This window comes from Heterodontus francisci, chromosome 19, assembly GCF_036365525.1.
Source record: "Heterodontus francisci isolate sHetFra1 chromosome 19, sHetFra1.hap1, whole genome shotgun sequence".
Taxonomy (NCBI): domain Eukaryota; kingdom Metazoa; phylum Chordata; class Chondrichthyes; order Heterodontiformes; family Heterodontidae; genus Heterodontus; species Heterodontus francisci.
The window spans coordinates 77,025,316-77,040,390 of NC_090389.1; the positions used below are offsets into that span (position 1 = coordinate 77,025,316).

At 43.6% G+C, this 15,075-nt stretch overlaps 1 protein-coding gene across 2 annotated transcripts in view; it reads right to left on the bottom strand.

The window, feature by feature from the left end:
• Positions 1–12,004: 12,004 nt before the first annotated feature.
• Positions 12,005–15,075, bottom strand: part of sema3fb (sema domain, immunoglobulin domain (Ig), short basic domain, secreted, (semaphorin) 3Fb) — a 212,583-nt gene continuing 209,512 nt past the window's right edge. For both annotated transcript variants that reach the window (XM_068052040.1, XM_068052039.1), the window contains exon 18: positions 12,005–14,793. In XM_068052040.1, the coding sequence (XP_067908141.1) occupies positions 14,350–14,793 (444 nt within the window). In that variant the 3' untranslated portion in view covers positions 12,005–14,349. The remainder of the gene's footprint in view (positions 14,794–15,075) is intronic.

Here is a 15,075-nt window from a genome sequence, read left to right on the forward strand (position 1 = left end):
CTCCCTAAACTCATCCGGTAGTACCTTATCCCTTTTTCTACCTGTATCTTTGGTACCAATGTGGCTCATGACCTCTGGCTGTGCATCCTCGCCCTCCAGAATGCTCTGTAGCTGCTCGGTGATATCCATGACCCTTGCACCAGGGAGGCAACATACCAACCTGGAATCACGTCTGCAACCACAGAAGTGCCTGTCTATTCCCCTAACTATAGAATCCCCTACCATTATTGCTCTCCTGTCTTTTCTCCTCCTTCTCTGCACAGTTGAGCCACCCATGGTACTCTGGTCATGACTGTCACTACACTCTCCAAAGGAACCCTCTCTCCAATCGGTACTCAGAACTGAATACTGGTTATAAAGTGGGATGCCCTCTAGGGGCCCCTGCACTACCTGCCTTATCCTTCTTGTCTGTCTGGCAGCCACCCAGTCCCTCTCTGCCTGTGCTCTCTTAAGCTGCAGGGTGACCACCTCCTGAAATGTGCTATCCAAATATCTCTCATCCTCATAAATGCACCTCAGTGACACCACCTGCTCCTTGAGTTCCAAGATTTGGTGCTCCAGTTTTTGCATTTGGTGGCACTTTCTGTACATGTAGTTGTCCAGGACATGTATAGGGTCCTGGAGTCTCCACATGACACAGGATGTGCATTCAATGGGTGTGAGCAGCCCTGCTATGCCTGAAGTTATTTATTTACTGCAATAAAATTGTAAGTTAAATAAACACAATAAAATGGTTATAAATAGAACAAACTAAGGAACTAGAACGTACCGACTACTGGTATTTTAGCTTCTACTTAGTTGATACACTTAAATATTACAGAAAAAATAAAAATCTGCAGAAAAAAGAAAATAAGAAAGTAAGAAATACCCACCAGATACTCACCGACTAGCTCCCTGTGCTTCGCCGCTCTCTCTTCCTTCTCACGCTGTTTGTAGCTCCGAAGTCTCACCCAGTCAATCACCTACCTGCTTCCTTGTGATGTTCACTTACCAAAACTAATCTACCTTGCCACTATTAATATACCCTACCAATACTAAAATGTTACCAATAGTAGTAATAACCTCAGTAATAAACCTTACTGCTTTACAATAAAACAGAATAGTAGACTCACCAGCTTTTCCCTTCTGCTTGTGTGTCTTAATTAATTATAAGGTGGTGACATAAGTTTTAATTTTACGTTTTTTCTTCTAATTTGTAGCTAATTGCACACGCCCCTAACAGTAGTGTACTAACCTAGTTATTTACAGAGACCCCCTTAACAGCAGTTACTCACCAACCAATCACCTTACAGCTTTCCAGTGATATCACTGTTTGAAGTTTTTTTCAAACTCAGCCAGCGTGCACCAACTCCTGAAGAGGTACCTCCTCACAGGTCCCGAAGCTAAGTTCAGGCCCCGAGCTTGGTGCTGTATTTATTCTCTCCTGGGTCTAGCTGCTTCCTCGCAGGTCCGATTCCAGCCCTCTCAGCTCCCGAAGGTAAGCATAAAAGAATAAAATAAATCCTTTAATCATCGAAAATATCTCATTTAGATAACCCCTTAAACTCCTATACTCAAGAGAATAATACATTCATATATTTACGCTCCCCTGTAATGTGTGAATTGCCACGCTAAGTTGTGTGGTGAATCGCATGCCGTTTTGGTGGGATTTAATCTTGACTGTGGATAGGCTGGGTTGGATGTGCTGCTGAGTATGTTTGATATGTGCTGCCTTTGATGTAGTTGGAAGCTGATAAAGGTGTTGATACTGAGGATGTTTTCATGTGCTGATGATCACATTGTGCGACTTGCCATTTAATTTTGAATCATATGTTTTCTGTTTCAACAGTTAGTCATTTTGCATATGATATCTGCGGAGTGTTGGGATTTAAAAAAAAATATGTTTTCAATTTAGCTCCTTTCCCTATGTTGAGCTTGGCACAGGCTCTAAGTGTTTTTTCTGAGGTAGATTATTGTAGCTCAGTTTACCATTATTTGTGGTCCGTTGTTCGTGTTGTACTTGTACAACTCCAGGGGATAGTCTCACTGCTGTTAAAGTTACAGCATAAATGGAGCCTAAATCTACTTCTGTGTATCATGTTTATGCTACCTGTTGAACAATTTTTAAAGGTTTCTTTTTTAAGATATATTTTCAAGAACAAGGGGGGATAATTTTAAAGTTAGAGCTAGAACATTGAGGAGGGAAATGAGGAAGCACTTTTTTATAGGAAGGGTAGTAAAAATTTGGAACTCTCTTTCTTTCTAAGGGGTTTAGATGCTGGGACACGAGAGCTTGCAGGACTGAGAGATTTTTGTTAGGTAAGGGCCTCAATGGATGTGGAGCAAAAGTGTGAAATGGAATGGAGGTGCAGAGCGGCCATGATCTGATTGAATGACAGAGCAGGCCCGAGGAGCTGAATGGCCTACTCCTGTTCCTAATATTCTTACCAACCTTCACTCTTCCCTTTCCTCCCCGCTATAATCTGAGACACAAGCTTGGGATCAAAACAGCTTATTTTTGTCTAGTGTATTAATGTAGAAAAGCTTTCCAAGCCGTTTCATAGAGGCATGAGGAAAAATGGCCGCCAAGCCAAAGGACAGTTTAGGATGGGGTTGAAAGAAGCCTGGTTCAAAAGGTGGGTTTTCAGGATAGTCTTAAAGGATGAGAGGGTTAAGTAGATGTTGGGGGTTTCAGGAAGGGAAGTCTAGAAAATAAACTTGGGTTGATAAAGGCATAGCTACTAGTGATGGACAATAGGAAATGGGGAATGCATAAAATGGCCAGAGCCAGAGGACTGGAGAGTTGGGAAGGGGTTGTAGTGTTGCAGGAGGTTATGGAGATAGTAAGAGGTGAGCATGTTATGGAAGAGGCTAAAGATAAGAGGTATTGGGAGACCAGGAGCAAGGGTGGGGATGATGAACACTCTCATAATCATGACTTCTTGATTTACCTCAACTCCACTGCTACTTCTTGGATTCTCAGTGGTGTTCTGCATTTGTCCCCTCACCTAGTTTTCCAAATTAGAAAAAAATAGCGGAGGATCTCCAGTGGAATTTTGACATAGTATCCTTTATGTCTATTGCCCTTGTCTTATTTTCTAGTCTGACATGAGTTGCATACTTTGTATATTGTTTGCGTCCTCACCTTAGATGGTGTTGTCCTGTGTCATGCATACTGAACTGTAGCACAGCAATGGCCCTTAATGAATACTAGGGCAAGGGCCGAGTTGCCAAAAGTTAGTATGTTAGTTCTGCGGCGCTGTGTGTCAGTTTTTTGGCAGTGTGCAGTTTAGTGCCTTTCTGAAATAGTTTTTCTTTCCTGCTGTCAAAACATGTCATTGCATTTTTTGTTGCAAATTCCATATCCATTGATATTCCACATGCGAGACTGTAGTCTCAAATATCTTTCAATACCCTGTGCTGTTTCAGAACATAATGAAGGCTCATATTCAAGACCATCTGGCTTGGAATGCAGTGTACAAGGTATAATATAGAATGAGTAATTGAAATGGAATGCATTCCACTGATATTGAATTAGCTGGCCGTTCAATTAGAAATCGTTGCGTTGATACTGCACACTTTCGTTTGACATTATTTTGAAACAGTCCAACTTACATTGTCATCTGCTACATACTGGAATATGGATGGATATCATGGTGGTATTTTCGGTGATGATTTCATGAGGACAGAAGAAATAGGGCGGCACAGTGGCGCAGTGGTTAGCACCGCAGCCTCACAGCTCCAGCGACCCGGGTTCAATTCTGGGTACTGCCTGTGTGGAGTTTGCAAGTTCTCCCTATGTCTGCGTGGGTTTCCTCCGGGTGCTCCGGTTTCCTCCCACATGCCAAAGACTTGCAGGTTGATAGGTTAATTGGCCATTATAAATTGCCCCTAGTATAGGTAGGTGGGAGGGAAATACAGGGACAGGTGGGGATGTGGTAGGAATATGGAATTAGTGTAGGGTTAGTGTAAGTGGGTGGTTGATGGTCGGCACAGACTTGGTGGGCCGAAGGGCCTGTTTCAGTGCTGTATCTCTTAAAAAAAAAAGTAGACCATATGCGACTGGAAGGCTGTTTCCAGCAGGATTCTGCAGAGCTCAGTGTTTGGTCCCCTCCTTTTTGTGGTATATATTAATGATTTGGACTTAAATGTAGAAGGCATGATCAAGAAGTTTGTAGATGACACAAAAATTGGCTGTGTGGTTGATAGCGAGGAGCATAGCTGTAGACTTCAGGAAGATATCAATGTCTGGTCAGGGGGGCAGAAAAGTGGCAAATGGAATTCAACTCAGAGAAGTGTGAGGTGATGCATTTGGGGAAGTCAAACAAGGCAAAGAAATACACAATAAATGGGAGGATACTGAGAGGTTTAGAGGAAGTGAGGGACCTTGGAGTGTATGTCCACAGATCCCTGACGGTAGCAGGACAGGTCGGTAAGATGGTAAAGAAGGCATATGGAATCCTTTCCTTTAATAGCTGAGACATAATATTTAAACCAATATTTTGCATCGGTCTTCATGGTGGAGGACACTATAAACATCCCAACAATAATAATTGAGCAAGTTGTAAATGGGAGGGAGGAACTTGTAACAATCTCTGTCACGAGGGAAAAGGTACTGGACAAACTGATGGGACTAAAGGCAGACAAGTCGCCAGGACCTGGTGGCCTGCATCCAAAGGTTTTAAAAGAAGTGGCTGCAGAGATAGTGGAGGCATTGGTCATAATATACCAAAACTCACTGGATTCCGGTAGGGTACCAGCAGATTGGAAAACCACTAACGTGATGCCCCTATTCAAGAAAGGAGGGAGACAGAAAGCAGGAAACTATAGACCAGTTAGCTTAACATCTGTCATTAGGAAAATGCTAGAGTCCATTATTAAGGAAGAAATAGCAAGACATTTAGAAAAACATAATGCAATCAAACAGAGTCAACATGATTTTATAAAAGGGAAATCATGTTTGACAAATTTGTTAGAGTTCTTTGAGGATATAACAAGCAGAGTGGTTAAAGGGAAACTAGTAGATGTAGTGTATTTGGATTTTCATAGGTGTTCGATAAGGTGCCACATAAAAGGTTATAGAACAAAATAGGAGCTCAGGGTATTGGGGGTAATGTGTTGGCGTGGATTGAGGATTGGCTAACACACAGAAGACAGAGAGTCGGGATCAATGGGTCTTTTTCAGGTTGGAAAGCTGTAACTAGTGGGGTGCCACAAGGATTGGTCCTAGGACCTCAACTATTAACTATATTAATGACTTGGAGGAAGGGACAGAGTGTAGTGTATCCAAATTTGCTGACGATACAAAAATAGGTGGGAAGGCATGTTGTGATGAGGACATAAAGAATCTGTAAAGGGATAGAGATAGGTTAAGTGAATGGGCAAAAACTTGGCAGATGGTGTTCAATGTGGGAAAGTGTGAGGTAATCCACTTTGGTAGGAAGAATAAAAAGGCAGATTATTATTTAGATGGAGAAAGACTACAAAATACTGCAGTACAGTGGGATCTGGGTGTTCTTGTACAGGAAACACAAAAAGTTAGCATGCAGGTGCAGCAAGTAATTAGGAAGGCAAATGGAATTTTGGCCTTTATTGCGAGGGGGTTAGAGTTTAAAAATAGGGAAGTTTTGTTATAACTGTACAGGGTGTTGGTGAGGCCACACCTGGAGAACTGTGTACAGTTTTGGTCCCTGTATTTAAGGAAGGATATACTAGCATTGGAGGCAGTTCAGAAAAGGTTCACTAGGCTGATTCCTGGGATGAAGGGGCTGTCATTATCAAGAATGGCTAAACAGGTTAGGCCTTTATTCATTGGAGTTTAGAAGAATGAGAGGTGATCTTATTGAAACAGATAAGATTTTAAGGGGACTTGACAGGGTAGATGTTGAGAAGATGTTTCCACTGGTGGGGGAATCTCGAACTAGGGGGCATAGTTACAGAATAAGGGGGCACACATTTAAAACTGAAACGTGAAGGAATTTCTTCTCTCTGAGGGTGGTGAATCTCTGGAATTCTCTACCTCAGAGAGTTGTGGAGGCTAGGTCACTAAATGTTTTTAAGGAGGAGGTAGACAGATTTTTGAAATCTCGGGGAGTCGAGGGTTATGTGGAGCAGGCCCGAAAGAGGAGTTGAGGCCTGGGACAGATCAGCCATGATCTTATTGAATGGTGTGGCAGGCTGGAGATGCTGAATGGCCCACTCCCGCTCCTATTTCTTATGTTCTTATAAGAGTTTATGCTGGAACATATAAAACACTAGCTAGGCCACAACTTGAGTACTGTGCGCAGTTCTGGTCACCTTATTACAGAAAGGATATAATTGCACGAGAGAGAGTACAGAGGAGATTTACGAGGATGTTGCTGGGATTGAAGAATTACAGCTATGAGGAAGGATTGGATAGGTTGGGTTGCTTTCCTTGGTATAGAGGAGGCAGAGAGGAGATTTGATTGAGTTGTACAAAGTTGTGAGGGGCCTGGATAGAGTGGATGGGAAGGTCCTATTTCCCTAAGCAGAGGGGTCAGTGACTAGGGAGCATAGATTTAAAGTGATTGATAGAAGGATTGGAGGGAAGATGAGGAAATATTTTTTCACCCAGAGGGTGGTGGCGGTCTGGCATTCACTGCCTGAAAGGGTAGTAGAGGAAGAAACCCTCCACTCATTTAAATAGTGTCTGGATATGCACCTGAAGTCCCGTAACCTCCAGATATACAGACTTAGAAAATGGGATTTGGCTGGGTGGTTCATTTATCGGTAGGTGCAGACACGATGGGCAGAATGGCCTCCTTCTGTGCTGTAAATTTTTCTACATTTTCTAAATATCTGAAAATGAGGGATGTGGGGAGAGGGCAGTACATGAATTGCTCCTTAGAAGAGAGACCATGAACATGATGGGTCGAATGGCCTTTTATTGTGCTGTAATGATTCTATATGGCCCATTGAGCCTGCTCCACCATTCAACATGATCATAGATAAGCTATGGCTTCAACTCCACTTTCCCACCTGCTCCCCATGTCCCTTGATTTCCCGAGAGACCAACCATCTGTCTATCCTAGCCTTAAATATATTCAGTGATGGAGCATCCACTACCCTCTGGCATGGGGAATTCCAAAGATTTTCAACCCTTTGAGTGAAGAAATTTTTCTTCATCTCCGTCCTAAATGATCACCCCCTTATCCTGCGATTGTGCCCCAGTGTTCTAAATTCCCCAACAAGGGGAAGCAATCTCTGTGTCTACCCTATCAAGCCCCTTCAGAATCTTGTATGTTTTATCATGAAGACCCCACCTGCCACGAATGAGGCATATTAATTTCATCATATGAAACATTAATTTTAAACTGTTGCTGGATGAATTGTTTAAAGAGATCAGCAGTGTCTGGAAAAATTTGCATTCTAAGAGACAGTTGCCTAGGAAAAGACAATGGAACTGCTCCCTGATCCAATTAACCCAAATAGATTTTGATCGCCAGACATTGAAGGTGGAACAAGCCAGCATGTCATTTCCCCCTGACACCCACCGCCACCCCCCCCACCCCCCACCACTGCGGGTGTCTGCTAAGATCAAAGGAATCCACAAAAACGCAGGTAGTTTGTTATAAAACAACTAGTCACATGACTAATCTGCTGGCCCAGTGTTTTTGAATTGTGTTCACAGGACAGTTTGAAGACAGAGACTCTGTCACAAATTTCCAGATCTACTTAAGCCACTTAAACCACGAGAGAGAGGACTCCTCCTTCGAAACAAGTTTGAAAGTGTGCACTGGGCCCCAACGAAATGGCAAGATTTAACTGCAATCAAAGACTCTACATTGAACTCAAAGAACAGTAAATGACCTCCAGCTATTGCTTCAAATTTTTCCCCTTTATTCTTGCTCCTTTTCTGTCTGTATCTGCGTGTGTGTTTATTGCGTATGCATGCTAGCATGGTCGTGTCGCATATTCATAGTAGTTTTAACCGAATTAGAGTTTTAAGGTTAATAAACTTACACCTTTAAATCTAAGAAAACCTGTCTGGTTGATTTCTTTGCCTTACAATTGGAGAGCAGTGAACAAGGATTCACTTCGGGGGAGCTAAAAACACGGTGTTTTAAAAATTAAACCCTGTTATGGTCAAACCAGGCAAAGGCTGAGAGGGAACCCCTTTCTCACCTGGTCATAACAGTTTCAATGAAATCACCTCTCATTCTTCTAAACTCCAGAGAATATAGACCCAATGTCTTCAATGAAGAGTGCAGGAGGGCATGCCAGGAGCAGCAACAGGCATACCTCAAATGAGGTGTCAAGCTGGTGAAGCTACAACCCAGGACTACTTGCATGCCAAACATTGTAAGCAGCATGCGATAGACAGAGCTAAACGATCCCATAAGCAACGATCAGATCTAAGCTTTGCAGTCCTGCCACATCCAGTTGTGAATGGTGGTGGACAATTAAACAACTAACTGGGAAGAGGTGGCTCCACAAATATCCCCATCCTCAATGATGGGGGAGCCCAGCACATCAGTGCTAAAGATAAGGCTGAAGCATTTGCAACAATCTTCAGCCAGAAGTGCCGAGTTGATGATCCATCTCGGCCTCCTCCTGAAGTCCCCAGCATCACAGATGCCAGACCTCAGCCAATTCAATTCACTTCATGTGATATCAAGAAACGACTGAAGGCACTGGATACTGCAAAGACTATGGACCCTGACAATATTTTGGCAATAGTACTGAAGACCTGTGCTCCAGAACTTGCTGCGCCCCTAGCCAAGCTGTTCCAGTACAGCTACAACACTGGCATCTACCTGGCAATGTGGAAAATTGCCCAGGTATGTCCTGTACACAAAAAGCAAGACAAATCCAACCCGGCCAATTACTGCCCCATCAGTCTACTCTCAGTCATCAGTAAAATGATGGAAGGTGGCGTCGACAGTCTATCAAGCACAACTTGCTTCGCAATAACCTGCTCACTGACACTCAGTTTGGGTTCCGCCAGGGCCACTCAACTCCTGACCTCATTACAGCTTTGGTTCAAACATGGACAAAAGAGCTGAGCTCAAGAGGTGAGGTGAGAGTGACTGCCCTTGACATCAAGGCAGCATTTGACCGAGTATGGCATCAAGGAGTCCAAGCAAAACTGGAGTCAATGGGAATCAGGGGGAAACTCTATGCTGGTTGGAGTCATACCTAGCGCAACGGAAGATGGTTGTGTTTGTTGCAGGTCAATCACCTCAGCTCCAGGACATCACTGCAGTAGTTCCTCAGCGTAGTGTCCTAGGCCCAACCATCTTCAGCTGCTTCGTCAATGACCTTCCTTCAATCATAAGGTCAGAAGTGGGGATGTTCACTGATGATTGCACAATGTTCAGCACCATTCGGACTCCTCGGATACTGAAGCAGTCCATGTAGAAATGTAGCAAGAACTGGACAATATCCAGGCCTGGGCTGAAAGGTGGCAAGTAACATTCATGCCACACAAGTGCCAGGCAATGACCATCTCCAACATGACAGAATCTAAACATCTCCCCTTGACATTCAATGGCATTACAATCGTTGAATCCTCCACTATTAACATTCTGGGGGTTACCATTGACCAGATACTGAACTGGAGTAGCCATATAAATACTGTGGCTACAAGAGTAGATCAGAGGCTAGGAATTCTGCGGCGAATAGCTCACCTCCTGACTCCCCAAAGCCTGTCCACCATCTACAAGGCACAAGTCAGGAATGTGATGGAATACTCTCCACTTGCCTGGATGGGTGCAGCTCCAACAACACTCAAGAAGCTCGACACCATCCAGGACAAAGCAGCTCACTTTATTGGCACCCCATCCACAAACATTCACTCCCTCCACCACCAATGCACAGTGGCAGCAATGTGTACCATCTACAAGATGCACTGCAGCAACACACCAAGGCTCCTGAGACAGCACCTTCCAAACCCACAACCTCTACCACCTCGAAGGACAAGGGCAGCAGATGCATGGGAACACCATCACCTGCAATTTCCCCTCCAAGCCACACACCATCCTGACTTGGAACTATATCACTGTTCCTTCATTGTCGTTGGGTCAAAATCCTGGAACTCCCTTCCTAACAGAATTGTAGGTGAATCTACTCCATATGGACTGCAGTGGTTCAGGAAGGCAGCTCACCACCACCTTCTCAAGGGCAATTAGGGATGGAGAATAAATGCTGGCCCAGCCAGCGATGCCCACATCTCCTGAATGAATAAAAAAAAGCCTCTCATCATAGGACAACCCTCTCATCCCTGGAAATAATCTTGTGAACCTTCGCTGTACCACCTCCAATGCAAATATATCCTTCCTTAAATATAGAGACCAAAACTGCACATCGTGTTCCAGATGTGGTCTCACCAAAGCCCCGTACAATTGTAGCAAGACTTCATGTACTCCAATCCCCTTGCAATAAAAGCCAACATGCCATTTGTCTTCCTAATTTCTTGCTGTATCTGCATGCTAACTTTCTCCGTTCCTTGTACCAGTATATTCAACTCCCTCTGAACATCAACATTTACAGGTTTCATGCCTTTTAAAAAATATTCTGCTTTTCTATTCCTACGACCAAAGTGAATAACCTCACACTTCCCCACATTATACTACATCTGCCACCTTGTTGCCTACTCACTGAACCTGTCTATAATCTCTTTGCAGCCTCTTTGTGTCCTTCTCACATCTTACATTCCTACCCAGCTTTGTATCGTCAGCAAACTTAGATACATTACACACTGTCTCTTCGTCTAGGTTATTTATGAACCCGAAGCTCTCACCAATTTGTCTTGTGAGATCTCAGTTCATTTTCTCCCATTTTCTTCAGTTGGGTCTCACCACACAAAGAGCTAAAGAGTGGGAAGTTGATTAACTCTCATTCCTTCACCAGGGTGGCTCGGAAATCAGCTGCTGAGTATTTGTGAGATTGGCCTCCATTCGTGTGGCTGAAATTGGGACCTCAGCACCTTGGGGAATCATGAACATTAACCCACCTCTCAGTGATCTAGGTGTTGAGGATTCAGTGATCAACCTTGTATCACTGTGTCAGCAATGCTGTGTAGAATTAATTTGCTGGTTTTGAGTGTCCTGGAGGTTTTGCTTTGTGTGTTGGGTGGTGCTCTTCAGGGAATGTCTTCTCTGGAATTTGTGGTTTCTGGGTCAATTGCGCTACTTGTTGGACAGTTTGTTTTTCTATGAGTAACAGGCATTTCAGGTCTTCTGGAATAAAATTCATTTATTCAGAGGTTATATTACCAACCTGATTATTGTTTCATTCAAGGTTTGCTGATCTGTGTGCTGCGATGTGTTCCATTTGTAACTGAGCACCAGTTCAGATCTGTAGAGCATGTGATTTTAATGTATTCTTACAGAGCTCCCCCAATGGCCCAGCTGGTAACTGCATGGTGGGGTGCGGTACATAACAGTCCAGAATATTCTCAGATTCAATCTTGATAAATGTGCTGAATCATCTGATCTTGGAGGGTTCTGGGAGGGGGCTACAGTTGGCCTTAACATCCTACAACCTGTGCATCATCTCTATTCCCTCTGGAAGGTAATTGTATAAATGTATACATCAGAAAGGATGCAGTGAGCAAAGACCAACCTCCGTGCAATGTTAGAAGTTGCAGTCAAAGTGGTAGTTGGAGAGTGCAATTGCCTCCAATACCCTGGACTAGGAAGAGGGGGAAAAATCTTCTTCTTTCTTCCTGGAACATATGTGTCCCAACATCAGGTGGAAAGGGTGTTGCCCTCAGCTGTGATTCCACCCACAGTTATAAAGCCTGTCTGGACAAATGCCTACTTGGGTGACAGTTAGCAGAGCGGGGGCTCAGCACCTGTGAAACTGTACATCAGTAGGAATTGCTCCTGTGTTAAGGTTTTGAGGGGAGACATTTCTTTGGGCAGGAGAGAGGAGTCACTGACTCTACTGAACATTTTGGTAAGAAACAGTGGCGGTCCATATGGTTGAGATGTGGCCGACTCACCTGTTTTTTATAAATAATTGGAGTCCTCAAACACAATGTACATTAAAGAGATGAGCCAGTGTTTATTTGGTTTGATATCATCCACAGGAACTCTGTGTTCTTTCACTCCAGTAACTGTGTTGTGTTGTGTCAGCTGCACAAAACATGAATGACAAATACACTCAAGAACTTTTCTTATTTAGATTTACAATTATTTACATATAACAGGATATATGTTCACTGACGTTTGAGCCAAGTTTAATAAAGTTATTAAAAATAAACTTGCTTCCTTTAAAAAAAAACAACAAAAATGAGAAACCAAGTTAAGTGACATCACAGAATATATATATACCATTACTGGAGAAATGCACCACGGGAAGGAATTGTTATTGTGAATTTTCCCAGGACACAATTTAGATTTTTTTTTAATATAATAAAAGTAACAGCAACAACAACAAAACGTTTTTTTTTTTAAAAAACACGACTTTAACAAATTATACAACCTTTTCTTCCAAAGCTATTTAATTTATAACAATAAAAGTAAAACAGAGAGCAGTCTGAGGTGTAGACCATCATTAACTATTAATGCATTCTAATATAAAATACAATGCAAGTTTTTAAAAAAATCTACAGATGAGACTGAATAATTGTTAAAGAAGATCCCTAACCACCTGAATTGCGGCATAATACTTAATACTCTCAAACCTGTACACTTGCTGGTGCTGTCTCTCAGTTGTCTCCTATGACTTTGGTTAGAAGTTCCCATTCCATTATCTTTAGTATGTTGCATTCCATAATTTGTGCAGGATGTTGTCAACTAGAAGATGGAGTCAGGAAGGTGCTCAAAGAAGGCTGTAATTCAGCAACGTGGCTGAGGGACAGGGTGCAGTGAAGGGCATGCGTAATCTATCTGAAGTTTTCTAAAATGAACTGTGCCTTTTATTTACTACAGGAGGCAGCGAGGAGCAAACATTTTGCAACAGGACAACCTTCGCCTCCTGTGGGAACTTTATGGCCCCTCGTCTCGCATTCATTAAACCACTGGAGCAAAACCTTATGTTGTCATGGAATCAGTGGGTTTAATTCCACACAAGTGGGCTCTTGGCATTCTGATGCACTCCTGCTGTAACGCTGGTTGGAGCCTTTGTGGGATTTTGCAAGGGTGCAGCCTCTGTCTGCCCCAAATAAGGCAGCGACATTGGAATGGGCATAGGAGCATGGTAGGTGGTGGGGGAAGGGGAGAGCAGGAGGCTGAGATCTGCCAGGCCTGGAGTTCCCATTCCCCCATCATGATGGAAGTGTCACAGGCTGGTGTGCTGAGTGGGACCAGGTGTAATGGGTCAGTCCAAAAGGGGCCCAACTTCAGGCTCCAGGCTTGTTACATGGCCTGGATGACTTGAGTTTTTTTTTTCAATAAGATTTTTTGACCCCCCACCCCCATCCCACCCCCTTACATAGGGAGCTGATGGACCATTTAAAGGTTGTCTCAGGAGGATACTATAGAACTGGCACTGTCAGGGGCAAGATGCCCAAGTAGCGAACCTTAGTAACATAGGCATCCACCCATCATGTTTATATCATGGGCCATCCCGGAGATTCACCAGGATGTTGCCTGGACTGGAGCTTTTCAGCTATGAAGAAAGACTGAAAAGGGTAAGGGTTGTTTTCCTTAGGGGACATGAGGTGGGGGACATGATTGAGGTATACAAAATTATGAGGGGCATTGATAGGTTAGATAGGAAGAAACTTTTTCCCTTAGCGGAGGTGTCAATAACCAGGGGGCATAGATTTAAGGTAAGGGACAGGAGGTTTAGAGGGGAGTTGAGGAAAAAATTTTCACCCAGAGGGTGGTTGGAATCTGGAACACACTGCCTGAAGGGGAGGTAGAGGCAGGAACCCTCACAACGTTTAAGAAGTATTTAGATGAGCACTTGAAACGCCATAGCATACAAGGCTACGGGCCAAGTGCTGGAAAATGAGATTGGAGTAGTTAGGTGCTTGATGGCCGGCACAGACATGATGGGCCGAAGGGCCTGTTTCTGTGCTGTATAACTCTATGACTCCGACACCATATAAGGTCACAGGCAAGTGCATCCCATTACTTAATTGGGCCATGGACTTTTAGCCCCAAAATAACTGTTACCCCTCTGCCTCTAATTGTCTTGAATCACAGCTAGAAACATTAACTGAGAGATACAGTGCTAAGTGTACAACCACCAATCTTTACAACCCTTAAGGTTATGCGGCAATTCAGGGGACTACTGCTCCCCTTTAGGTACCTATATATCATACATAATGTCATGGGGACTTTGTTGTAAGTACAAGGAAGTTGAATTATCATACTATATACAGCCTACAATAAATACTGTCTGTTGTAAGGGAAGTTATACTTTATATTAAAGAAATTCTATGATCTCAGAGCTTCATGTCTGCTGGAGAAGGGATGTGTGATGATTTCTGCGGTTTCGTGGCTTTTTCTGTTCTCTGATGGGCTTCACTTTGAGCTGCTTGTTCAAGTTTTCTTTTTGAATGTTGGCTGGGCGCTGCCAGTAATCCTCACAGTACTGGTTGATCAGCCCCATTTCCGGTTGGCTCAGCAGCTGCAGCAGGTCCTTGTACTCTGGTTTCGGGGTCCTGGAGGTGCCTGGGCTGCCGGCCTGCAAGTTGGCCACGCCCGGCGAGAGCCCCCCTTGTGAGAGCACCACATTGACTGTCTCATTGTTGAGGACCCGGAGATGCACCCGTGCCAATGCGTGTTTGAAGTTGTTCTCTGTGGAGGTGCACTGATACATCCCAGCATCCGTCATCTGAAGGGATCGAAGGAGAAGACCTTGGTCTGTCTTGAGGATCCGTTCGTCTGTCTTTATCTAGAGAACACATGCGGAGAGAAGAAAGCACAGTGTTAATCGCAGCTTATTTAGCTTCCGTATCTAAATGTGTCCTCATCAGGCCATGAATACTTTATTTAAAAAATGTGGAATTCAAGTTTAATATGGCCTCAATCTAGTTCAGAGCACTGGCTATTAAAATAATGCCACTTTTATTTTAACTTGAAAATATATTCATTAAAGGTTGCTGTAGCACGTTATTAATGAGGTCCATCTCTCTGCACCCAGTATCTGGGTCAGGTAAGGTAATGGCTGCCATAT